Source organism: Lepidochelys kempii, chromosome 3 (assembly GCF_965140265.1).
Source record: "Lepidochelys kempii isolate rLepKem1 chromosome 3, rLepKem1.hap2, whole genome shotgun sequence".
Taxonomy (NCBI): Eukaryota; Metazoa; Chordata; order Testudines; family Cheloniidae; genus Lepidochelys; species Lepidochelys kempii.
The window spans coordinates 119,789,540-119,815,985 of NC_133258.1; the positions used below are offsets into that span (position 1 = coordinate 119,789,540).

The 26,446-nt window shown below is 45.5% G+C and overlaps 1 protein-coding gene across 4 annotated transcripts in view; it reads left to right on the forward strand.

The window, feature by feature from the left end:
* TULP4 (TUB like protein 4) overlaps positions 1-26,446 on the forward strand; it is a 278,219-nt gene that overhangs the window by 172,914 nt on the left and 78,859 nt on the right. For 3 of the 4 annotated variants that reach the window (XM_073337794.1, XM_073337797.1, XM_073337796.1), the window contains 2 exons: positions 2,952-3,080; positions 3,727-3,903. In XM_073337794.1, coding sequence (XP_073193895.1) covers positions 2,952-3,080; positions 3,727-3,903 — 306 coding nt within the window. The remainder of the gene's footprint in view (positions 1-2,951; positions 3,081-3,726; positions 3,904-26,446) is intronic. The other variant, XM_073337795.1, reaches the window with a different exon arrangement.

Sequence of the window (26,446 nt, forward strand, 5' to 3'; positions counted from 1 at the left end):
GGTTGCTAGAGAAGGTATTTTGTTGACTTCCTTCATAATACTGTTGAGAATCAATGGTGTGTGCTACTGCATCAGCAGTTCTCAACCTGGGGTCTGGGACCCCCTGAGGGGCTTCGAGCAGGTTTCAGGTGGTCCGCCAAAATAAACCAGAGAGGGGCCGGCGTTAGACTTGCTGGGGCCCAGGGCAGAAAGCCCAAGCCCCAGCCCCACCACCTGGGGCTGAATCTGAAGCCCGCGCAACTTCGCTTCACAGGGCCCTCTGTGGTATGTGGCCTTGGGCAATTGCCTTGCTTGCTATCCTTTCACGCTGGCCCTGGCTTTTAATCTACTGGATATGCAGAAGAACAGTTGTGATACAGGTGGGCCGTGGAATTTTTATAGCGTATTGGGGGAGGTAGGGAAACTCAGAAAGAAAATCGTTGAGAACCCCTGCCCTACCTGGTTGCTGCATTTCACCCCAATATGAATGAAGTGATTGCTCTGTATATGTTTAATTTATACAGTAAGACATGTTATACATATAATGCCATTTTGACACATCTGGTCCTTCTTTGCTGGAGCAGCTCAGGAAGGGGGCAGCAGAGCCGTTTCAACTGCAACTCCAGCCCAAGTGGAGGATGGTTCATAGCAGCCTAGAGCAATGTGCTGCTTACTGCTCTTCCAAACAAAAGCCATCTGTGTGCCTGACAGCATTGGATGAGCTATCCAGCTCAGGGCTGGACACCCTCTCCAGAGAAGCCACTTGGAGCTGTGGTGTGAGGCTATTACTCTAGCAGGATGTTTGGAGGGATTCTGTTCTGCTGTTTGAGAGCAAATAAGAGGTTCACCACACCCATTTCTCCCCACAACCTTTACTCAAGAGCCCTGTATAGCGCACCAAGAGACAATTTCTGTTGGGTTATTTTAGTAGCTACAAGATTGATCCTTCAAGAATGGAAAGCTATACTGATTGATACCAGCTAAGGATCTGGCCCTTACAGTCCATAAACTGGTACAGGAGTTTGTTTTAGCTAGTAAATTTAAGTCCCAATGTTGCAAACTTAGCTCCTGATCCTGGTTCTGTCCAGAACCTCTGATTTCAGTGGGGCTGATGGGTGCAAGGATCCTCCTGTGCAGAATCAGCCACAGAATGGGGCCCTTCAAGAGTATCATCCCATTTTAGTCAACAGCCAAATGAATTTCAGGAAACATAGTCATGTTCTTTGGGAAATGAAGAGTATTTATTTGGATTGATGAGTGCTGTCTAACAATTCAGCATCTAACATTCACTCATCCTAGACTCTGAGTGTCCATTCAACAACTAAATTTACACTCTGTTAATTGTCGATTTAATATTTTTGTCTGCAGGTTTCATGTATTATGCTCTTATATGGTGGTGAGTATGTATGTATACCTAGCTGGATTATTCTGACATCTTGGAAATTAAACTAAATCAGAAAAAAAATGTGAAAGATGAGAGCAGAAGGTAAATGTTTTTTAAGGCTAATTTCTGTTTAAGGCACTAAGATGGGGTGGGCAAACTACGGCCCGGGGGCCGCATCCAGCCCTTCAGATGTTTTAATCCTGCCCTTGAACTCCTGCCAGGGAGCAGGGTCCAGGGTTTGCCTTGCTCCAGCACTCTAGTTGGAGAGCGGGGTCAGAGCTTGCCCTGCTCTGCACATGCTGTTGCACCGCGTGGCTCCTGGGAGTAGCGGCATGTCCCCCCTCTGGCTCCTACATGTAGCGGCAGTCAGAGGACTCCGTACGCTGCCCCCGCCTGAAACGCCGCCTCTGCAGCTCCCATGGGCTGGGAACTACGGCTGATGGGAGCCGCAGAGGTGGCGACTGTGGACAGGGCAGCACACAGAGCTGCCTGGATGCGCTTCCGCATAGGAGCCGGGGGGGGGGGCAGCTGCTACCGGGAGCTGCTTGAGGTATGCACCACCTGGAGCCTGCACCCCTGACCCCATCCCATGTCCCTGCCCCAGCCCTGTTCCACTTTCCACCCTCTGAAACCCTCGGTCCCAGCCCGGAGCACCCTCAACCCCTCATCCCCAGCCTCACCCCAGAGCCCATACCCCCAGCCGGAGCCCTCATCCCCTGCTACACCCCAACCCCCAGTTTCGTGAACATTCATGGCCCACCATACAATTTCCATACCCAGATGTGGCCCTTGGGCCAAAAAGTTTGCCCACCCCTGCACTAAGATGACGTGGTTCATTTCAGGTACATATTGAGGCCTCTAAAGTGGCTTCATTTATTAACTTAACTTCATGCTAATTATAAATGAGAGACCAGTCATGGCAGACTTTAGCTTGGTTAAATTCTGTAGGAAGAATCCAAACGTCTCTAATGGGAGAAAGAAGAACCCATACAAAGCCTCTATTCCCTCTGCAATCGGTAGCAGAGAAGAAACATTCAAGTTAAATTATGTTCCTAATTCTCATGAATTAGGGAGTCTGGAATGTTTTTAAAGGGGTTGTTGATGCTGGGAGCTAGATTCAATCCTGGTGAAAGTGGACCTGCCTCCACTGAAGTCAATAGAATTGGGAATTTGACCCAGGGAATCTGGTAGCATTTGAGGTGAGGGACAGGGGAAAGTGGCTTGAGAAAGACAGATTGTGTGTACAGGGACTTCAAGGTTTGTTTACTCTTTCTGCAGTGGAACTCTGGATTACCACATGTTTTTGTTAGTTTCAAAAGTATCTGATGTCTTCCATAAAGGCCTGACAGTTGGGAGAATTCTGAATTGCTTGACAGCCATAATAAAATGAGTCCTGTAATAAAATGAGTCCAGCTGTTCTTGAGAGTTGCATGATATTATGCCGAAAATTACTATTTTGTAGATCTTATTCAGAATTTAAATATGACATTGTTTATTTTGCAGTATTAGTTAATTGAGTCTCTAGTAAAACACTTGTTAACACTGTATACAGTCATGGTAATGCTGCATTTGTTTGGAATCTCTTTAGGTTGTATTGGTGAGATGGAATGAACCATTCCAGAAACTGGCAACCTGTGATGCAGATGGAGGAATTTTTGTTTGGATTCAATATGAAGGCAGATGGTCTGTGGAGCTTGTGAATGATCGTGGGGCACAGGTTGGTATGAACATTTTCTCTTTAGTCAAGAACAGTCAAATCATAAGAGGTTCAAAATGAAAACGATGAAAATGCAAAGTGCAATCTTCCTTTTTTAAAAACATTTCTTTATTAAAATAACTAAACAGGGAGTGTCATAGAGATTCCTGCTACACTGAGCTCCTTGTGTTTTACAAACAGGATGATATTTGCTATGAGGCAGAAAGCCAGGACAAGATTCACACTCTACTTAAGATTTCAAAACAAGGCTTAAGTGAGACTTAAGTGGGACTTCAGTGGCCCACTGGTGAATTTCACTCAGAAGGAGCATGATAAAGGAATAGTCCTTTTTTATCCCATTGTATCTAGTTAACAATCTCAAGAAGTTTTTTTTAACTCTTGTTACTGGTTCTCAGTATATTGAGTTTTTCACTGGTGGGACAGTGTGAAATTGCTAAACCCTCAATCACCATCAGAAACTCTTCTGATTTCCATTTCCATGTGATAAAAATGCGTTCTTCTAAGCAAGTTTTATGACACCATATATTGATTCCATGTTAAACTTCTCCATAATAAACCATATATAAAATGGGTATAGTAATACTTATAATAACTGGGAGATTATTGCATGATTAATGTCTAATCTCTTATCTATGTATATGTTAAGGTGAGCGACTTTACATGGAGCCATGATGGGACACAAGCTCTCATCTCCTATAGGGATGGATTTGTGCTGGTTGGCTCAGTCAGTGGACAGAGACATTGGTCTTCAGAGATTAACTTGGAGAGTCAGATCACCTGTGGCATATGGACTCCTGATGATCAGCAGGTAATGGCATTTACAGTAAGGAAATTAATACCTATATTCATGTTTTATGAAATAACACATCTAAAATCAACATAAACAGGAGAATGAGTACATTGTAAGAACAGGTTTCAGAGTAGCAGCCGTGTTAATCTGTATTCGCAAAAAGAAAAGGAGTACTTGTGGCACCTTAGAGACTAACAAATTTATTTGAGCATAAGCTTTCATGAGCTACAGCTCACATCATCAGATACATTCAGTGGAAAATACAGTGGGGAGATTTATATACATAGAGAACATAAAACAGTGGGCGTTACCATACACACTGTAACGAGAGTGATCACTTAAGGTGAGCTATTACCAGCAGGAGAGTGGCGGGGGCGGAAGGGGGGAACCTTTTGTAGTGATACTCAAGGTGGGCCATTTCCAGCAGTTGACAAGAACGTCTGAGGAACGGTGGGGGGATAAACATGGGGAAATAGTTTTACTTTGTGTAATGACCCATCCACTTCCAGTCTCTATTCAAGCCTAAGTTAATTGTATCCAGTTTGCAAATTAATTCCAATTCAGCAGTCTCTCATTGGAGTCTGGAGTCTGTTTCTGAAGTTTTTTTGTTGAAGTATTGCCACTTTTAGGTCTGTAATTGAGTAACCAAAGAGATTGAAGTGTTCTCCAACTGGTTTTTGAATGTTATAATTCTTGACTTCTGATTTGTGTCCATTTATTCTTTTACGTAGAGACTGTCCAGTTTGACCAATGTACATGGCAGAGGGGCATTGCTGGCACATGGTGGCATATATCACATTGGTAGATGTGCAGGTGAACGAGCCTCTGATAGTGTGGCTGATGTGATTAGGCCCTATGATGGTGTCCCCTGAATAAATATGTGGACACAGTTGGCAACGGGCTTTGTTGCAAGGAGAGGTTCCTAGGTTAGTAGTTCTGTTGTGTGGTGTGTGGTTGTTGGTGAGTATTTGCTTCAGGGTAGGGGGCTGTCTGTAAGCAAGGACAGGCCTGTCTCTCAAGATCTGTGAGAGTGATGGGTTGTCCTTCAGGATAGGTTGTAGATCCTTGATGATGCATTGGAGAGGTTTTAGTTGAGGGCTGAAGGTGATGGCTAGTGGCGTTCTGTTGTTTTCTTTATTGGGCCTGTCCTGTAGTAGATGACTTCTGGGTACTCTTCTGGCTCTGTCAATCTGTTTCTTCACTTCAGCAGGTGGATACTGTAGTTGTAAGAATGCTTAATAGAGATCTTGTAGGTGTTTGTCTCTGAGGGGTTGGAGCAAATGCGGTTGTATCGTAGAGCTTGGCTGTAGACAATGGATTGTGTGGTGTGGTCTGGATGAAAGCTGGAGGCATGTAGGTAGGAATAGTGGTCAGTAGGTTTCCGGTATAGGGTGGTGGTTATGTGACCATCGCTTATTAGCACTGTAGTGTCCAGGAAGTGGATCTCTTGTGTGGACTGGTCCAGGTTGATGGTGGGATGGAAATTGTTGAAATCATGGTGGAATTGCTCAAGGGCTTCTTTTCCATGGGTCCAGATGATGAAGATGTCATCAGTGTAGCACAAGTAGAGTAGGGGCATTAGGGGATGAGAGCTGAGGAAGCGTTGTTCTAAGTCAGCCATAAAAATGTTGGCATACTGTGGGACCATGCGGGTACCCATAGCAGTGCCGCTGATTTGAAGGTATACATTGTCCCCAAATGTGAAATTGTTATGGATGAGGACAAAGTCACAAAGTTCAGCCACCAGGTTAGCCGTGACATTATCGGGGATAGTGTTCTTGACGGCTTGTAGTCCATCTTTGTGTGGAATGTTGGTGTAGAGGGCTTCTACATCCATAGTGGCCAGGATGGTGTTTTCAGGAAGATCACCGAAGGATTGTAGTTTCCTCAGGAAGTCAGTGGTGTCTCGAAGATAGCTGGGAGTGCTGGTAGCGTAGGGCCTGAGGAGGGAGTCTACATAGCCAGACAGTCCTGCTGTCAGGGTGCCAATGCCTGAGATGATGTGGCGTCCAGGATTTCCAGGTTTATGGATCTTGGGTAGCAGATAGAATACCCCTGGTAGGAGTTCCAGGGGTGTGTCTGTGCGGATTTGTTCTTGTGCTTTTTCAGGGAGTTTCTTGAGTAAATGGTGTAGTGTCTTTTGGTAACCCTCAGAACTGAGACTAACCAGAGCCCATCTAAATATTATGAAAATTTACCTGAAGAGGTAATTCTCATGCACTAGACAAAAGCATTGGACAATGTGAATTCTAAATTACTGTGTCATCCAGGGCCATTTTTCACTCCTGGTATACTGAAACATTTGGGGCCTCATTTCAAATTATGCATGCAAAAAGGGACCGTGCTGTTATACACCTAATGCATTTGTGCAATTATCTCAGTGATTCAAGTGAACTGGGGTAAGGCTTGTGCAAACAGGCAGTTACTTATACTGTCATTTGAACTTGCAGTTGCCCAGTTTGCACAAGCAATAAAAGTGACTGTGTCTGTGAATTGTGCATTAGTTGTGCATTTCCATTTGCATCTTTGAACGAGTAAATGGACCTACCAAATTTTGAAAATAAAGCTGAGAGAAACGAGGACCTGAAGCAATCAATCTCCTTAAAAAATAAAATAAAAAGATTTCTTGAACCATGGAATACATCTTGCTGAGCTTTGAAAAAGTCAGATGTAAAATTCTCCATTATTGCTTTCCTAATTCAACATAATATGTTGGTCATGGTGTCAATTATAGTGGGCACTGCGGTAGCCCTTTGGTTTTCATTTGCAGTATATCCAATGGCTCATTCACTATTCAGCTCATGTCCTTACTTGAACAGTCTCTTCTTCCACAATGTTCATCCTCTTTATAATTAATATGTCTGTCATATGGCACTGAGAGAGAGGATGGGGACAGATTACCTTGTGGAAATAGAAGTTGCATTTTATCAGGATTGGATCATTTTATTTATGTGCTTTATAATTCCTTAAAAATTGTCAGATCCAGGCTCCAGGTACCTGTGACGTATATTTGGAATATAAATCCATACAAAACATAACAGTCCATGCAAAGCCCATTAGGGAATTGTTAATGGGATATAATAATAATAATAAAAATACAGGTGAGTCTCATCTTACGGGCATTTAACATGCGCTAATTTAGCTTTGCGCGGTTGGCAAAAACAAAACAAAACAAAAAGAAAAATAACAATTTAAATACTGTACCTGTAGTGCAGGCGATTCTGCCCGCCATTACACTCAATATAATTTTGACTATACGGGATTTTCGCTTCACACGCTGACTGTGGAACGTAACGCCAGCATAAGATGAGACTAGCCTGTACTTTGTATTTCCACAGAGCTTGCTTATAATCATAGGACTGGAATCCCAAAGTATTTTGCAAAGAGTAATGAATTAATTATCGCAACACCACCCTAGTGAGGCAGATAGTTTTATATTCCCTTTTTGAAGCTGAGGAAACTGAGGAACAGAGATTAAATGATTTGCTTGAGGTCAGTGGAAACAAACAAGCAGCAGATCTACTAGCTCCAAGTCCTATGCTTTATTCCCTGACTAAACTATCCTCTCCATGGGGTCTTTCACCTCTGTTTCACTGGTTAAACTCTGGTCACTCATTAATTGCCAGCTAATTGAAATTAGCTCTCACATTTGTATGTTCCAGGGCACAAATGTTGATGGAGTGCCAAGACTAGCATGTACAAATGTGTTCGCTAATTCAGGTTAGTTAGAAATCAGTTAACTTGAGTTAAAAATCTTTACTGTAGGCAAATGCTTTGATAGTAACCAAAAATTGACACTATATGAGTGCTGTTGTGTAGTCTGACATTTTCCACTCAACCCTCATGTTTGCACATGACACTGTGCATATTTGTATGCATTATCCAGAGACAGTATGCAGATGAGGGTAGCTTTCAGTATATGCTTCAACATAGTACTCTGTCCACGTAAAGGGACTGGGATTACATGAGGTCCAAGGGAAAGCGACTGTGACCAGGTGATTACTAAGGACATGAACAGACTATGCACTTATGTGATAAGGACTTAGAGGGAATGGACTGTATTGTTGTTACACACATAGACATGTATGTACAGGACTGGATTCTGATCTCACACCAGTTTTATTCTTATGTAACCTCACTGAGTTCAGTAGAGTTATGCCTGATTAATACTCATGTGAGTGAGATGAGAATCAACCCCACAGTATATTCTATTCTATGGTAGCTTCAGGACTGTCTCTGTTACCTAGAGCAGCATCACTTGGTGATACAGCAAACGGCAAGTAAATGTCAAATTTTGAATGTACATTTTCCCTATTTTCTTGATTTTTTTCACACCTGATACTTATGAAAATTGATAATGAAGGCATCCCTGGAAGATATTCCACAAAATGATACTGTGACCTTTAAAACAGTGCACTGCAAAGGTTAAATTTCCATGATGGTTTATCTTTTAATTTTTCTACTTGTCCTCAATGAAATTTTAGTGTCGTCCCTCCTTTGCCCCCACCCCACCTCTCCACTTCCTTTCTTTTCTATGCTAGAACTGCAAAATATTTTTTTAAGTTTGTAACAGAGAAAGGAGGAAACCTGAATATTTGTTTGACACCAAAGGAAATGTGTTAGTTCCATGCTGTAGCCAACATATATAAACTCAGCGGTTCCATTTAATTTGTTGGGAGAGGAAATCTTCCCCAATACTCTTACAGATGGGAAGGTTCTACATTTTGAAATATTATGTTTGCCTGACTCCCCACCTAGTTTTCCTTTTAATCTCTTCTCCTTCCCTCTCATGCTCTCATACATGTCCGTCTCTCTTTCTCCAGTTTAGTCACACACTTCTCTCCCGCAATCAATTTGTCACCAACAGTCAATGATGACTTGTCCTATTCCCCTCCCACAGCAACCCACTTGTCCTATCCCCAACCCCTTACCAGTTTTTCCTCATTGGAAAGGATAGAGGAACTCTCTTCCCTCTCTGCCTGCAGCAGCCACTCAGAGCAGCTGAGTGCTACTGTCTTATCCATCTATTTTAGGGCTAGAAAATTAGATCAAACCACATATGTCACTCAGGGGATGTGAAAAATCCAGATCCTTGAGTGACTAAGGCTATATCTAGCACTTTTGTCAGTAAAACTTTTGTTGGTCAGGAGTGTGAAAAAAACATACACCCCGACCGACATAAGTTTCACGAACAGAAGTGCCAGTGTGGACAGCGCTTGGGAGATGCTTTCCTGCCGACACAGCTATCACCACTCCGTCGGGGGTGGTTTAATTATGTAGATGGAAGCACTCTCTCCCATCGGCATAGAGGGGCTTCACGGGAGACCTTTTCGCGGTGCAACTGCAGCGGTATACAGCTATGCGACTGTAAGGTCTCTACTGTAGACATAGCCATAGTTAAGCCGACCGAAGTCCCCATGACAGTGGTAGGTTGACGGAGGAATTCTCCCATCGACCTAGCTACCACCTCTTGGGGAGGTGGATTGCCTATGACGATGCAGAACCCCTCCCTTTGGCATAGGTCATGTCTACAGCTCCGCTGTAGCGCTTCAGGTGTAGACAAGCCCATAGGCTTTGATACAGCCAACAGTTGCTGTAATATTGTTTTAGGAGCAGCAGTGATCTGTATGCTCTGTATAACCTGTATGTTCAAAAGGTCTGTTACACTCCCTCCCCCCCTGCCCCTTTGTCTCCTCTCCCTCTTTGAATACCTGTGAAGTGGCTTTCCCCCTTCCCCTCCCTCCTGGAATGCTTGTGGGATGAATGGGCTGCTTGAACAGCTGGAAGATCAAGAAGAGTTCCCAGGTAGACAAGGTATCTGGGACTCTGATTAGGCAGCGCTCACACACCCAATGAATGGACACTGTCTGAGGTGGAGTGTGACCAGCTAGATGTGGCCAAGTCATCTCTAGTTGCAGGCCACGAGAAGCAGCCCTTAAAAGGAGAAGGGGCCATGTGCTCAGGAGTGCACTCACAAGCTTGTACCTCCCGTGAAGGCCCTTTGCCCAGACCGCCTGGCCAGTGGTTTGTCGCATGCCTCGGGAAAACTTACCTTCACTTACTTTGAAGAATCCTAACCTCTCCAGTGCTGTGCCTGTCCTGGGAGTGTGAGTATGCGAGTGTGAGTGTGACCCCCCCACACTTCTTTTGAGCTTAGCTATCAATGTAATAAACGTGCTGCTTTCTGCCAAACTCTTGTTGGTCATTAGTCCTCCCTAAGCTTGCCAGCTGGCCCAATTTTGGGTAACAAGTATCTGAGTGCCTTCTGCATAAAATCAATAGCAATAGCGAAGTCCCTAGTGAACTTCATGGAGTCTCTAACACTTCTTCCTTTTCGCGGTTGAAACACTGCCTGGGGTAAGGTTTTTGTTTGTTTGTTTTGTTATATTTTTATTAAGGTGGCAGAGGTTGGAAATAGAAGAGAATGTTCGTATTGTGTGTCACAGTACAATAGTTTTATCAAAAGTTTTGCAACATTTCCTAAACACAGTCAGACTGGATGTGTCTGATCTCCTTGGGAAGACTATTCTGTAGCCTATTCCCTCAGCCAAGAATGCTTTATTCCAGCTCTCAGGTATTCCGTCTGGGGCTTTGCTATATGCATCATCCCAAAAGAGCACAGCTGTTGCAGTGGGTCACAGATGGAAATTTGTTCTTTGATGTATCTGGGACTAGATCCATAAATTGCTTTCAAAATGATGACCAAAACCTTAAACTGGCATTGGAAGTTGACTGGGAACCAATGAAAGGACTTGAGCATGGGCCTGATGGGCTCACGGTGGCTTGACTTATGGAGAAAGTGGGCAGCTACATTCTGCAAGAGATGGAACCCATGCATTCTCTTCACATTTCAGCTTCAACTACAGTGAGTGACAGTAATCCAACCTGGAGATGACAAATGCTTGGATCACTGCAGCTGGGACCTCATCCGGGAGGAAACAATGAATTTTCTTAGCAAGCTGGAGGTGAAAGAGGGCATTTTTGGAAACTGCTGCTACCTGGTCATCCACATTTAACAAAGAGTCAAAGAGGACCCTGAGGTTTCACACCACTTTGATGAATGAAAGCTGTATGCCCTCACTGGAAGGTGGAGAGAGCGTCTTGGCCAGTTTCCAACCAGTATTATTTCAGTCGTGCTTGGGTTCAGCTTGAGCCAGCTGGTCTTCATCCAATAACTAATTTCCTGTAGGATTTCTAACATTATAGTAATGGTGGTGATTGCATCAGTTGAGAATGAGGTATATAGCTGAGTGTCGAAAGCATGGGCTGTTAGTCCCCTACCATGTCTCTGTCTCTCCCGGTGGTCTCATGTTGCTATTGAAGAGAAGTATGGATAATATGGATCTCTGAGGGCCTTTGGAGAGGCGGAGCTGTTACTTGTGTCTATTGCTATGAGGTGGTTACTTTTTAGTATCACAAGAGCCATCTCTGTGCTATGCCCAGGTCTGAACCCTTATTGTGAGGCATCCAGGAGGTTGACTGATGTCACATATTGTTGAAGCATGGTGGTTACTACTTTCTCAATTATTTTGCCCAGGAACAGGAGGTTGGAGATGGGATGATAGTTGGAAAGAGTTTCAGGTTCAGGCTTCCTAAAGATTGAGGAACTGTTGCATTTTTCAAGGCGTTTGATAGATGTGCTTCTCTGAAGGAGGCACTGACTATTTCCATTAATAGTGGGCATAGTTGTTCATCACTGGCTTTTGCCAGCCATGAGTAACATAGATTGGTTTTATATGTTGTGGCCCTAATATTTTTCAGGGCATCTTAAACTTTGTGATATGTGAGGAAGCCCAACTCAGTCAGGGGTGGTGGGGTCGATAATACAATCCGGTCAGGGGTATGTTAGCTCCGTATGTATTCAGTTGATCCTATCAATGAAGTGTGCTGACAGTTCTTTGCAGTGTTTGATGCTTGCATCTGGTGTCTGGGTGATGCAATCTTGGTAGGTTACCTGTTACACTATGCGAAATAGCTCTGCTGGCCGAGATTCTTCTGTATTGACTGTGGAGGAGTAGAAGGCTCATTTTGCTTCCTTTTCTCCATTGGCTAAGTCCTGTAAGGGTTGTTTGTGCTGCTGGTGGAATGATTCAGAATGTGTTTTGCGAAACTGGCAGTCTAACTTTCATCTGCTGTAGTTCATCTGTGAACCATGGTGATCTTCCCAGTTGGTGGGGGGAGAAGATCGTTTGGGGCCAAGGCATTGATGGTAGTGAATATCAGGTGACTGTACTAACTCATTGGAACCTTGGTCTTGTAATTGAATGGCTTGTTCTCCTTGCTCACGTTGAAAACCTTGTGAGTTCAGGAGCTTTGTTTTGCTCACTGCCCTGGTTAGAAGGAGCTTTGACCCCACATGGAATCATTCATCTGTAGGAACAGGACCATGCTTGTAACCTCTGAAATCAATGGGAGTTAGGTACCTGCATACCTTTGAGGAGCTAGGTGTTAGACTCCAACAGCCAGGGCACAGGAATCTAGAGGTGAGTTGCAAACCCCGATTTCTTGCATATGCTGCTTCAGGAATTAGTTACCAGTGAGAAATGTTCCTCTAATGTTCTAAAGAGAATGACATTTGACTGGTTGTCACTTCAAGTAGGACACTCATAGCACATAATTATATGGCATTTTTCATCTCCAAAGTGCTTCACAAACATAAATCAACACTCAGTAGCAGGGCTTTTCAGTTCAATAAACAATCATGGGGCTTGCATCATTTTTCAGCCTGCCCCCATTTTCCAAGCCCCGCATTGGAGCATCTGACCTCATGGGCCAGAACCCTTATTACTGGACATTGCGCATACTATTGCATAGAGCCCCATCAGCTGCATGGGACTGCTCATGATACTTAGCACTATATACTCAGTAGTAAGACTTTGCAGGATTGGGCCCTTTGTCTGGAGGGCATCGCATAGGTGCTGAAACTGGGTCTGCTGCCACACACCCTGGCTTGAAGTGGTTTCCATCATATACAGGATTTACAGTTTGATTCAATGGCTGTCAGTATCCCTACTATAAAAATTGTTCCAGCACCCCTGGAGCAATGTGACCTGCTACAGTTTACTTCAGCTCCCACTGACTGAATCATTCAGGGGTATGACCTTGTGGCTTCTTGGAAATGGCTGCTTTCCTGCTTCGTCAGGGTCTTGTGAAGTCCCTTTTTTGGTTGGCGGAAGAATCTGGAAGGATAATGCAGGAATGAAAATGTAATTTGAAATGATGGACAGTATAAAGTCTTAGCCGCTGTCCTGAGACCAAGGGTATTGGAGCCTTCCCAAAAGTGGGGGGGCCGGGGCCCCCCACCTCTCCCCTTCCCCCAAGGGCCTGCCTGCTTCCCTCCTGTTCCCCTGGAGGCCCTGCCCCAGGCCAAGCCAAAAGCCGGAGAGGGGCCAGGGACACCCCCGCCCCTCAGGGTGAAAGCAGTCCCCTGACCATGTCCCCACCCCCAGGAACCCCTGCCCATGGCAGGTGGAGGTACCCAGGCTCCCCAGAACTGCCCATGCGGTTCTCTCTGACCCAGCTTCAGCTTGGGGGGGGCCTCGGAGCCTCAGCCTAGCCATGATGAGAGCCACGTGGGCAGCTGTGGGGAGCTGTGGCAGACCCTCCACTTCCCCTGGGAAGGGAGCCTGCCAAAAGCAGCCCCCGGCCTGTGTCCGTGCCCCCAGACTCCCCTGGCCAGGGTAGGTGGAGTGTACGCAGCTCCGCACCTTTCTCAGAAAAACTCGTTTGGCATCAATCCTTGTTAAAGAGTATTGTTAAAATGTGCCCCACAAAAAAGGGATTATTTTAATAGTTGGTGATAAGAAAGCTTTTATCTTGTTACCTGGAAGGATGCACTTGTATACTGGATTTTAAAATCATGTTTGTGATGGTTTTTGGCCATGTATAGAAGTTTATCTCAAGATACTAGAGCTGGGAGAGGGCTTTGACATATCTAATAATGACAAGGAGGTGCTGTGTTGCCAGAGGGTTGGACAAGAACTGCACATGGGGCTCAATTCTTTCACTTATGACTGTTTGATACTGGTGTAACTCCATTGACTTCACTGGGGTTACTACTGAGCTCTGCTGGTGCGTGTGAGGGAAGAATCAGACCCACTGTCTTCAACACAGTAAAGTCGTGTTGAAAACAAATGACTTTGTTTTAATTCCTGGAACAGGCCATATTCAGTTATTGCTATTAATATCTCAAGAGGTACTATTTACCTACATTTATTCCCTGCATTACCAGTGAAGTAAATTATTAGACTTCTTTTTTTACGGTCATAAGATTCACTGTCTAGTTTCTCTTTTCCTACTATTAGTTTTTCCTTATGGAGACTCAAGGGCTTGTTAATATTCTGTTTGACCTGGGGGAGTGGTTGATGTGAAACATCACAAGGTACTTTCTTTCTTCAGTTTGATATAAAAATAAATATATAGGCAATTAGCTCATTTAGATTCCAGTCCTGCAAATAGTACCAGGCATATTGCATACTACCATGAGTAGTTCCATAGGCGGCAGTAAGGATATATAGGATTGGGTTCTTGGTTGTGCCTCAATTAGCCATTTATATCTGTATCACTATTGTTACCAGTGGTGCAGAAAATAAGCACAGCATTTGGAACATTGGTAGTTTGCAGTGCAAGGCCGTGTCGGATGTTTGAGGGGGAGAGGTTCGTTATTGTCCCCAGGACTCACCTTCCCTATTTGCATAGCAACCCTGGCTGCTTCAGCATCATATTTTGTTTCATCCAGCAAACAGAGGCAGACTTCAATTTCTAAATCATATCTTGAACATCTTGAATTTCCTGATGGAATCTGGGACCCAGAAAAGAATTAACATTAAAACAATTTCTCCTTTCTGGGCATTGATGCAGAACAGATGGAATCTGTGTACATTGTATGTCCTGTATGTCTATAGTTGGATCAATACCCCATTGTGCTGGGTGCTGCACAGAGATATGGTATGACATGATCCTGGCCCAAAAGAGCTTACAAGCTAAATAGATAAGTCAAACAAAGAGTAATGGATGGACAAGATATAATCAAAATATTAAAATTACACAACTTTAATGATTGATTTGTGTCCCTGTTCAGTATCTCTGAATATCAGGCCCAAGGTTTCTCAAGTTGGGCAATCAGAAAATGAGAAACCCCTGTGATTGAACACTTTGAAAAAATACATCAGAGGGACTAGAGCATTCTAGTTTTACTGTGCCTTTCTCAGCCTGCTGACCTTCTTCTCTCTCCTGAAGCTCAAAAGCACTTGTAGCCTTCAGTGCATGTAGTTTTTTTATTATTTATACTACAGTAATACCTAGAGGTCCCAGTCAAGATCCCCATTGTTGGGATTGTATAAACACACAGTCCCTGCACTAATCTAGTACAGAGAAAACCTCTCCGAGGCCAGACATTCTCTATATCTGGGGAGCAGGTGCTGCAGAGTTAGGCCCTGATTCCAGAACTGACTGCGTTGCACGCACATCCTTGCACCCTCTGAGAGCCCTGTTAACTTCAATGGGGTTTTGTACATTGGGGAAATTCTGCCACTGCACATGCACAGAATTCATCCCCCCGTCCTCCCAATTTTTTTTCTCTGCGGAATATAGATTCTGCTAGAGAGGCACTGCAGTTATACCTTTTGCCCAGCAGGGGCTGCTGCGTTGCCAGAAGAGGGGGCAACCAGCCAGAGTGGCTGTGTTCCTCACAGTGGGGACAGGTGAGGAGGCACCAGATGGACAGAGCAGGGCATGCAGAGCTGCTGGAGGTCACAGACTGTGGTTCAGAAGGTCTAGTGCGGGGACAGACTGGGGCATGGGCTCAGGAGCTAGTGTGGTGACAACATTGAGCTGGGACTGAATGGGAGGTGGGATGCAGGGACACATGGGGATGGGGGTAGGAGGTGCAGGGACACATAGATACAGGGGGATATGTGTCTGTCTGAATGGGAAAGTCTAGAGGTCAGCCAGGTTCTGCAGGGGGAGATTCCCCAACTCCCTAACAATCCCTTCCTTCCCCTCCACCTCCCTGTCAAGGTTCCTTCCCCACTCTGATCTCTAGGGTACAGATGTGGGGACCTGCATGAAAGACCCCCTAAACTTATTCTTACCAGCTTAGGTTAAATACTTCCCCAAGATACAAACTTTGCCTTGTCCTTGAACTGTATGCTGCCACCACCAAGCATTTTAAACAAAGAACAGGGAAAGAGCCCACTTGGAGACGTCTTCCCCCAAAATATCCCCCCCAAGCTCTACACCCCCTTTCCTGGGGAAAGCTTGATAATAATCCTCACGATTTGGTACAGGTGGACAAAGACCCAAACCCTTGGATCTTAAGAACAATGAAAAATCAATCGGGTTCTTAGAAGAAGAATTTTAATTAAAGAAAAGGTAAAAAAATCACCTTTGTAAAATCAGGATGATGAATACCTTACAGGGTAATCAGATTCAAAACATAGAGAATCCCTCTAGGCAAAACCTTAAGTTACAAAAAGACACAAAAACAGGAATATACATTCATAGATTCATAGATATTTAGGTCAGAAGGGACCATTATGATTATCTAGTCTGACCTCCTGCACAACACAGGCCACAGAATTTCACCCACCACTCCTACAAAAAAAAACCCTCACACCTATATCTGTGCTATTGAAGTCCTCAAATCGTAGTTTAAAGACTTCAAGGAGCAGAGAATCCTCCAGCAAGTGACCCGTGCCCCATGCTACAGAGGAAGGCGAAAAACCTCCAGGGCCTCTTCCAATCTGCCCTGGAGGAAAATTCCTTCCCGGCCCCAAATATGGCGATCAGCTAAACCCTGAGCATATGGGAAAGATTCATCAGCCAGATACTAGAGAAAATTCTTTCTTGGGTAACTCGGATCTTACCCCATCTAATAGCCCATCACAGGCCATTGGACCTATTTACCATGAATATTTAATTACCAAAACCATGTTATCCCATCATACCATCTCCTCCATAAACTTATCGAGTTTAATCTTAAAACCAGATAGATCTTTTGCCCCCACTGCTTCCCTTGGAAGGCTATTCCAAAACTTCACTCCTCTGATGGTTAAAAACCTTCATCTAATTTCTAGTCTAAATTTCCTAGTGGCCAGTTTATATCCACTTATTCTTGTGTCCACATTGGTACTGAGCTTAAATAATTCCTCTCCCTCTCTGGTATTTATCCCTCTGATATATTTATAGAGAGCAATCATATCTCCCCTCAACCTTCTTTTAGTTAGGCTAAACAAGCCAAGCTCCCTGAGTCTCCTTTCATAAGACAAGTTTTCCATTCCTCGGATCATCCTAGTAGCCCTTCTCTGTACCTGTTCCAGTTTGAATTCATCCTTCTTAAACATGCGATACCAGAACTGCACACAGTATTCCAGGTGAGGTCTCACCAGTGCCTTGTATAACGGTACTAAAACCTCCTTATCCCTACTGGAAATACCTCTCCTGATGCATCCCAAGACCGCATTAGCTTTTTTCACGGCCATATCACATTGGCAGCTCATAGTCATCCTATGATCAACCAATACTCCAAGGTCCTTTTCCTCCTCCATTACTTCTAATTGATGCGTCCCTAGTTTATAACTAAAATTCTTGTTATTAATCCCTAAATGCATGACCTTACACTTCTCACTGTTAAATTTCATCCTATTACTATTACTCCAGTTTACAAGGTCCCTCCAGCACAGCTTATTTTACAAGCCATTAAGCAAAAGAAAATCTAACCCATTTTCTAGCTAGATTACTTACTAACTTTACAGCAGTTGTAAGGCTTGCATTTCTAATCTGTTCCCTGCAAAAGCATCACACAGGCAGACAGAACCCTTTGTCCCCCCCCCCCTCCAGATTTGAAAGTACCTTGTCCCCTCATTGGTCATTTTGGGTCAGGTGCCAGCGAGGTTACCTTAGCTTCTTAACCCTTTACAGGTGAAAGGGTTTTCCCTCTGGCCAGGAGGGATTTTATAGCACTGTATACAGAAAGGTGGTTACCCTTCTCTTTATATTTATGACACCCCCCCCCCCAAATCACAGATAGGGTGAACACTGGCTGTGATTTCTTCCTGGAGCTCAAAGGGGAAAACAGAGTTAATAAGACACATACACCTCTAAATATACTACTAACTGTATAAAGAGTAACAATATTTTCCACATCTTAAGGATGATTTGGACCAGTTGATTCTGGGAAACTTTCACAAGAGAGTGCATCAGCCACTTTGTTAGAAGTTCCTGAAATGTGTTGTATGTCGAAATCAAAATCTTGGAGAGCTCAACTCCACCGAATAAGTTTTTTGTGTAATTTCCCTTGGTGATATGAAGCCACTGTAGCGCAGCATGGTCGGTTTGCAGGTGGAAACGCAGTCCCCAAACATATTGGTGTAGCTTTTCCAGAGTGTAGACAATGGCGTAACATTCCTTTTCACTGATTGACCAGTGGTTTTCCCTCTCAGACAGCTTCTTGCTGAGAAACACAACAGGGTGGAACTCTTGATTCGGTCCTTCCTGCATTAAGACTGTATTAAGACCCACACCATGCTCGGACGCATCTGTGGTTACTAGGAACGGTTTGTCGAAGTCTGGGGCCCTTAGCACAGAGTTGGACATGAGTGTCGCTTTAAGTTGTTTAAAGGCTCTTCTGACACTCTTCGTCACTGAATGGCATTTGGATGTTTCTTTTTGGTTAGATCCATCAGTTGGGTGGCGATTTGGCTGTATTGCGGTACAAATCACTGGTAATAACCGGCCAAGCCTAAGAAGGATTGGACCCGTTTCTTTGACTTTGGGACAGGCCACTTTTGGGTAGCATCCACTTTGGCCTGTAGGGGGTTGATAGTTCCTTGACCCACCTGGTGTCCAAGGTAAGTCACTCTGTTTAGGCCTATTTGACACTTCTTAGCCTTAACAGTTAGTCTCCCTTAGGTGCTTGCAGGCTTTTTGTAGCTGTTCCAGGTGTTCTGCCCAGGAATCCGAATATATGGCCACATCGTCAAGGTAGGCGACTGCATATTCTCCTAATCCTGCTAGGAGACCATCTACAAGTTTTTGGAAGGTGGCGGGTGCATTCCGCAGCCCGAAAGGGAGCACAATAAATTCATACAGCCTGACATGTGTGATGGAGGCTGACCTTTCCTTTGTGGATTCATCTAGCGGTACCTGCCAGTACCCCTTGGTTAAGTCCAAGGTAGAGATGAACTGGGCCCGTCCCAGTTTCTCCAATAGTTCATCTGTGCGTGGCATTGGATAGTTGTCTGGGCAAGTTACAGCATTTAGCTTATGGTTGTCCACGCAAAAACATATCTCCCCATCTGGTTTGGGAACTAGAACCACTGGAGATGTCCATGCCCTGCCAGAGGGGCAGATTACACCCATCTGTTGCATATCCTGGATCTCCCATTCTATAGCAGTTTTAGCTTGAGGAGACACCCGGTAAGGTTCGGCTCTAATTGGGTGAGCATGATCTGTGTCACTGGTGTGGTATGCCCGTTCAGTCAGTTCTGGGGTGGCTGAAAACGTCGGCGCGTACCTAGTGCACAGCTCCTTGATCTGCTGTCACTGCATACGCCCAAGAGTTTTGGAGAGGTTCACCTCTTCCATGCCACCATCACTTTTCCCTTCGTAGTAGACACCTTCAGGCCACTCAGCATCATCTTCTACCTGGGCTGTAAACTGACAAACCTTTAATTTTCTGGAATAAAAGGGCTTTAGAGAATTAATATGGTACACCTTAGGCTTTCGGTTGGAGGTGGGGAATGCTATGAGATAATTAACAGCTCCCAGGCGCTCTTGGACCGTGAATGGCCCTTCCCACGACACTTCCATTTTATGGGCCTGGAGTGCCTTTAAGGCCATGACCTGGTCCCCTACTTTGAAGGACCGCTCTCTGGCATGTTTATCATACCAGACTTTTTGCTCTTTTTGAGCATCTTTTAGGTTTTCTTTAGCAAGGGCTAAAGAGGTTTGGAGGGTGTTTTGTAGGTTGGTTACAAAGTCCAGAATGTTAGTTCCTGGAGAAGGTGTAAACCCCTCCCATTGCAGCTTCACCAACTGTAATGGCCCCTTAACCTCGCGGCTGTATACAAGTTCAAATGGTGAAAACCCTAAACTGGGATGTGGTACAGCTGTGTCGGCAAAGAGCAACTGCTGCAACATTAGGTCCCAATCACTGGAGTGCTCATTTACGAATTTACGTATCATGGCCCCCAAAGTTCCATTAAACTTCTCCACCAGGCCATTTGTTTGATGGTGGTAAGGGGTGGCAACCAAGTGATTCACCCCATGAGCTTCCCAAAGGCTTTCCATAGTTCCTGCCAGGAAATTAGTTCCTGCATCTGTAAGGATGTCATTGGCCAACCTACCCTGGCAAAAATGTCCGTTAGTGCCTGGCACACACTTTTAGCCCTGGTGTTGCTTAGAGCTACTGCTTCTGGCCATCGGGTGGCAAAATCCATGAAAGTCAGTATGTACTGCTTTCCTCTGGTGCCTTTTTTGGAAAAGGACCCAGAATATCCACAGCTACTCCCTGAAATGGAATCTCAATGATGGGGAGTGGCTGGAGAGGGACTTTGACCTGGTCTTGGGGTTTTCCCACTCTTTGGCACACCTCACAAGACCGGACATAGGTAGAAAAATCCTTGCCCATTACCTCCCAGTGGAATGACTTTCACAAATGATCTTTGGTTCTGTTCACCCCAGCATGGCTACTAGGATGATTGTGGGCTAAGCTTAATAGCTTTACCTGGTACTTAGTTGGAACTACCAACTGTCTCTGAGCACGCCAGTCTCCCTGGTGTCCACCAGAAAGAATTTCCTTGTATAAAAGTCCTCTTTCTACCACAAACCTGGATTGATTAGAAGAGCTGAGAGGCAGTGGGTTGCTCCGTGCCACCGTCTAAGCTCTCTGGAGGCTTTCATCTGCTTCCTGTTCAGTCTGGAACTCTTCCCTTGATGCTGGAGACATTAGTTCCTCATTGGATTGTGGACTGGGGCTTGGTCCCTCTGGAAGTGATGCCAGTGATGGGGCTGTTTCTGTTGACTGTGAACCGCTCTCCCCTGGTGCACTATGTTGGGGTTCAGGCTCCAGCTGAGCTTCTTGTGTAGAGTTATCTGCTGCTGCCGGTGCAGGTTCAGTGGGGCCTTCTGGTGTTGGGGTTGCAAGTACTGGATTCAGTGCTGGCAATGGTTCTGGTTCTGGTTGTTCCGGGACTGGCTCTGTCTGGGTCTCTGGGACTGGATCCATTACTGCCGTTGCAGACGTTGGTATGGGGTCTGGTTCCATCACCTCTGACCGGGTCTTGGTAAAAGTTTCCGGAACAGAGCTAGGCATGACAGCTTGCTTAGCCTGGCTGTGGGTGACCATTCCCACCCTCTTGGCTAGCTTCACATGAAAGGCCAAGTCTTCCCCCAACAGCATGAGGATGGGATAATCGTCATAGACTGCAAAGTCCACGTTCCTGACCAATCTTTGTACTGGACTGGCAACTTGGCTGTAGGCAAGTCAAAAGCGTTTGACTTGAAGGGTTGAATCGTCACTTGGACCTCTGGGTTGATTAAATTGGGGTCCACTAAGGAAGCATGGATAGCCGACACTTGTGTTCCGGTGTCCTTCCACGCTGTGACCTTCTTCCCGCCCATACTCAGTTTCCCTCTGCTCTCAGGGTGTCTGGGAGGCATCTGGGCCTGAGGCCCTCTGGGGTGATTCCGGTGCAATGATCTGTAGTCTGTTGGGGTTCTTGGTGTAGTTGGCCTTTACATGCCCCAGCTCATTACATTTAAAACATTGCCCAGCTGACTGGTCACTGGGGTGAGGTGGGTTGCTGGAGAAGAGTGTGGCGGGAAGATAAGGTGTCTGGAGTGTTCCTTGGGGTGTAATTGGGGCCTTGGGCTGCCCCTGATAGTAGGGTGTGGTCTGAGGGTGTTCCTTCTGGTATCCACTCCAACTGCGACCAGGGTTGTTTCTCTCTCCTCCCTCCACCCATTTTGTTCCGGTTTGCCCCTCCTCTCTGGCAGTCTGGGAATGCTCGTATTGATCAGCATAAGAAGCAAGACTTCCTGCTGAGTCCATTTTCTTATCCCACAAACACTGTTTTATATCCTCCTTGGACATATTCAGGAATTGCTCCTGAGTCATCAAATTCCGCATTCCTCCAAAGTTAGTTACAGCTCATCCGTTGGGCCATTTATCAAACAAAATCTGTCATTTGGTTTAGATAAGCCCCATTGCTTAGTCCAGGCCCTCTCTTAAGGGTTCGAAATTTTACTGTGTAAGTTTCAGGTGTAACTTGAAATTGCTTTAAAACCAAATCCTTGAATTTATTGTAGTCAGAAGTCTCATCAATAGGCATCTTATTGAATATGTCCAGAGCTCTTCCAGTCAATTTTGCGATCAGTGTGGTCATCTTGTGAGCTTCAGGAATTTTATGGAGTGTGCACAGTCTCTGAAAGGTGAGAAAATATTCAGCAATATTACTGAATTCATCATACTGTGGACATAGTCACTCCCATTTGTGGATTGTTGGGGAAGGATTGTTAGGGTTATCCGGTATATTCTGCTGAGCCCTTGCCTTCTCTATCTCCAGTGCTTGCTTCCTCTCTTTTTTCCTCTTCTCCATTTCTTTTTCCTTTGCCTCCATAGCTCTCCTGTGGGCAGCCTCCTGGGTTTTCTCTGCCTCCTTAGCTCTCCTGTGGGCAGCCTCCTGGGTTTTCTCTGCCTCTTTCACTGGCTCCATAACTCTCTGGTGGGCAGCCTCCTGGGATTTGTCTGCCTCTCCGCACCTTGTGGCCCAGGTACAATGCCTCTGCCATCTGCACCTTACACCTTCCAGCTTTTATAGTCAGTTCTGCCTCCTTGAGGCAGCCCAGCACCGTCTTCACCTGGGACACATGTTCGTATCAGGTCTGGCTAAAGACACAGATGTCCTTAATGTACGCCAGGGCCAAGTTCTCCACCCCCCCTCAGCTTGTCTAGAATCTCACCAGGCCTAGGCCTGGGGTAGGCATCAGACACAGTGATGGCTTTAAGCTTCCGATAGTCCCCCCAAACCAGATTGACCCGTCTTTCTTGGAAATCAGCCCCACGGGGGAGGCCCATGGACTGTTGAACAGCTGGATCACCTCTAAAGTCAGCATGTCCTTGACCTCTCTCTCCATGTTCTGGGCTGTTTTCCCAGTGACTCTGAACGGGATACACCTGATGGGAGAATTGGCTCCCACCTCAGGGAACGGATCCACCAGGGGGGTCTTCCCCCTTCTCCTCCCAACTGTCCCTTACCTGGTCCAGGGGTCCCCTCAGTCTCCTCCCATACAGCAACTCAAAAGGGAAGCCTGTACCACAGGTGGGGCCGGTACTTGTCCCAATCCTGTAGATGCTGATTCATAAAAGTCCTCAGCAACATCCTCAGGGTCCCATAAAATCTCTCCACCAGCCTGTTAGACTGAAGATGATATGCAGAGGCCCAGGTGGGCCAGACCCCACAGTTCTCCAACAAGCCCTGGAGCAGGGCTGACATGACATTGGATCCCTTCTCTTTAAGGACCTCTCTGGGGACGCCCACTCTGCTGAAGATGGTCAGCAGCGCATCTGCCATGGTGTCTGCCTCGGTGGAGGACAGAGCCACTGCCCCTGGGTAGCGGGTGGCGAAATCCATCACCACCAGGATGTATTTCTTCCCTGCATGGGTCGCCTTGCTGAGGGGCCCCACTATGTCCATAGCCACCTTCTGGAAAGGTTCCTCTATGATGGTCAGGGGTCTCAAGGGAGCTTCACACTTATCCCAGGCTTTCCCCACCCTCTGGTAGGGGTTGCAGGACCTGCAGTACTGCTGGGCTGCGTCACAGACTCCAGGCCAGTAAAAGTTCTGCAGCAGTCTCTGCCTGGGGTGCTGGATCCCCTGGTGTCCTGGGAGAGGGACATCGTGGGCCAGGTACAATAGCCTGCGGCGATACTTCTGGGGCACCATCAGCTGCCTCCTGATTCCCAACAGTTCTACTTCCCCTTGGGGAGCCCATTCCCGGTACAGGAATCCCTTCTCCCACAGGAATCTGTCCCTGAAGCCCTCCCCAAGGGGGTTTGCAGTGCTGTGGCCAGCAAGTTTCCTCAGCTTCTCCAAGGAGGGATCCTTCTGCAGCTCTGTCTGGAATTCAGCTGCTGGGGAAGGGAGTGGGACCTGTTCCCTCTCGCTGGCTGGGTCTGGGGTCACAGCCCCACTGAGCCCTGTCCCTGGTTGCTCCCTCCCTGCCGTGGATTCACTTCCCAGCAGCTCCTCTGGACAAGGTAAACCTGGTTGGCCTCTTTCATACTTCTCGAAACCATACCCAAAAACCCTCCAGGTTCACTCCCAGGCTCCTTTCCTCTCCCTCAGCTCCTCCATTACCCTGACTCCCTCAAGCCTTTACACTGCTTCTGAGGGGTAAAGGAAATACATATCTTTATTGTAGTTTAAATGAATTACTCAAAGTATTAATATGTCTAGTAAGGAATCTATTTGTCAAAGAAACATTTCCTGTATCTTTTTTTGTGTCTGTATTGTTACAGACATACTTGTTGATGGGTAATTTGAAAAAAAAAAAAAACCAAAATAATTGAAGCTGGCATGATTATATTGTGTTATTTTGATAAATAAAATATGCAGAATTTTAAAATATTGTGCACAGAATTTTTAATTTTTTGGCACAGAATTCCCCCAGGAGTAAAATTGCAAGATTTGTGCATTAGAAATCTATGCTCAGGTCTGCCTAACTGAGTATAGACTTAAAACCTGAAGAACCAACATCTCTTACGAGCTGAAGGTTTCATACTTGTTCCACAGTCCTTCAAATATCTGAGGTTAAACTATAATAATAAAATGTGCTGAGTGCCTCCTGGGAAATTCTCAGACAGCCTTGATTTATGAGTTCCCAATTAATAGTTTAAAGATAAGGAATAGAAGCAAACTGAACTCTCTAAGGTTTGAGCCTCTGGGGCAGTTACAGATAATTTTATTTAGTAGAGGACTGTGAATGACACGAGTGATAGAATTAAAGACTATTTAAAATGAAATAATTGGTTAAAGCAAACAAGCCTTACTGGTTAACCATACACTGCATTTATACTTACATTTCAAGGTGAAATGGTACATCCAGGGATGATGTGTCCCTGGGTGAGAAGAATGAGTATATATCCTTTCTCTAACAGTACCTCCATGGTGGATGAGCGTGCGCTAATCTAAACCACTTATTATAACACCACTTACCTAATTAACCTACCTTTTACTCTTTTATCTTTATTTACTGTGTCATGTTTAATCTTCCATACTCCCAAATCCAAATATCTTCTATTTCTTTACTAGCTGTTAATATCAAATATCATTCAAATTCTCATTTGCATCAGTTCAAATTCTGCAGTTACCAATGTTCCAAAAATCCCAAAATTCCCCTATAATGCCTGCTAAAACCAGTTAGAACAAAGCCTTATTTACTACACGACCAAAGGTTATGCCTTATGTCATTTCTATTAATACCTCTTATTGATTCATGCTAAAAATTGGTTTAGCTAATATGAAGACTCAGCTTTGGGCCTAAAGGCCTGCTCCCCACTTCCATTTCAGCACATTTTCAATTACCATAAGCAAACTTTGCCCTATAGGCTATACCCTCAACTCCCATTTAGTTTTATGGGAGTTGAAGACACTCAGCACCTCACAGAATTGGGCCCACAACTACCAACTCACTAACAAGAAGCACACTCAAGTCATAACCTGTGCAGTAGGATCGTGAGTCAGATTCTCAAAAAATCCTGAGATTTTAAAAACATCAAACCAGGTTTTTGAGTTTGCCTGTTTACATTTTCACCCCTCTCTAATGTTCTGACTATGTGTGATAATTTCAGATTGAAAAGTCTCTCCCTGGCTGCTCAGATGGAGACTCCAGTTACCCTCTCCTCATCTCTATGATAGGGGACCTCACCTGCCATTCATTTCCTGTGACTGTCTTGATTCCCTCGCCCATCTCCTGGCTTGCTGCCTCCGGTTTTCTCCCCTTCCCTGGACCAACCAACATTACCTCACTGACGCCCCCTTCCCCTGACATGCTCCCCTCCCCCCTGGGCTTCTCCTCTATCCAGATCCCAAGTAGAGAAAAGATCCAAAGTAGGGAAGGCCCTGGACTCAACAGCAGCTTTTCCCTGACTCCTCCCCCTCTCCTCTGCTGTAGGGCCATACATGAAGGCAGGTCTCGGTGGCAGGTCAGGTCTGTCCTGCCACCGAGGTCCTTAGCCCCAAGGCTGCCACACAGAGTTCTGTCACATGACCAATCCTGGAAATCACAGGGCTGGAGGAGCTTCTTGAGTCATCACAACAGCTCCTCCTGCTGGCATCAAATTCCTATGCTGCTGCCTTCAGAGCTGGGCATCTAGCCAGCAGCCGCCACTCTCCAGCTGGCCAGGCTGTACAGGGAGGAGTTTCTGAGCCTGGGGGCTTCCTCTAACATGCACCCCGTGACCACCATGCCTGTGGAAAGGGGAAACCTAGAGACTGGTCCACTGGCTCTGCAGGGGCGAGCCCTGCTTCCTACACCTCCCCGTCGGACTGGCAGCTCTGAGCAGCATCGCCTG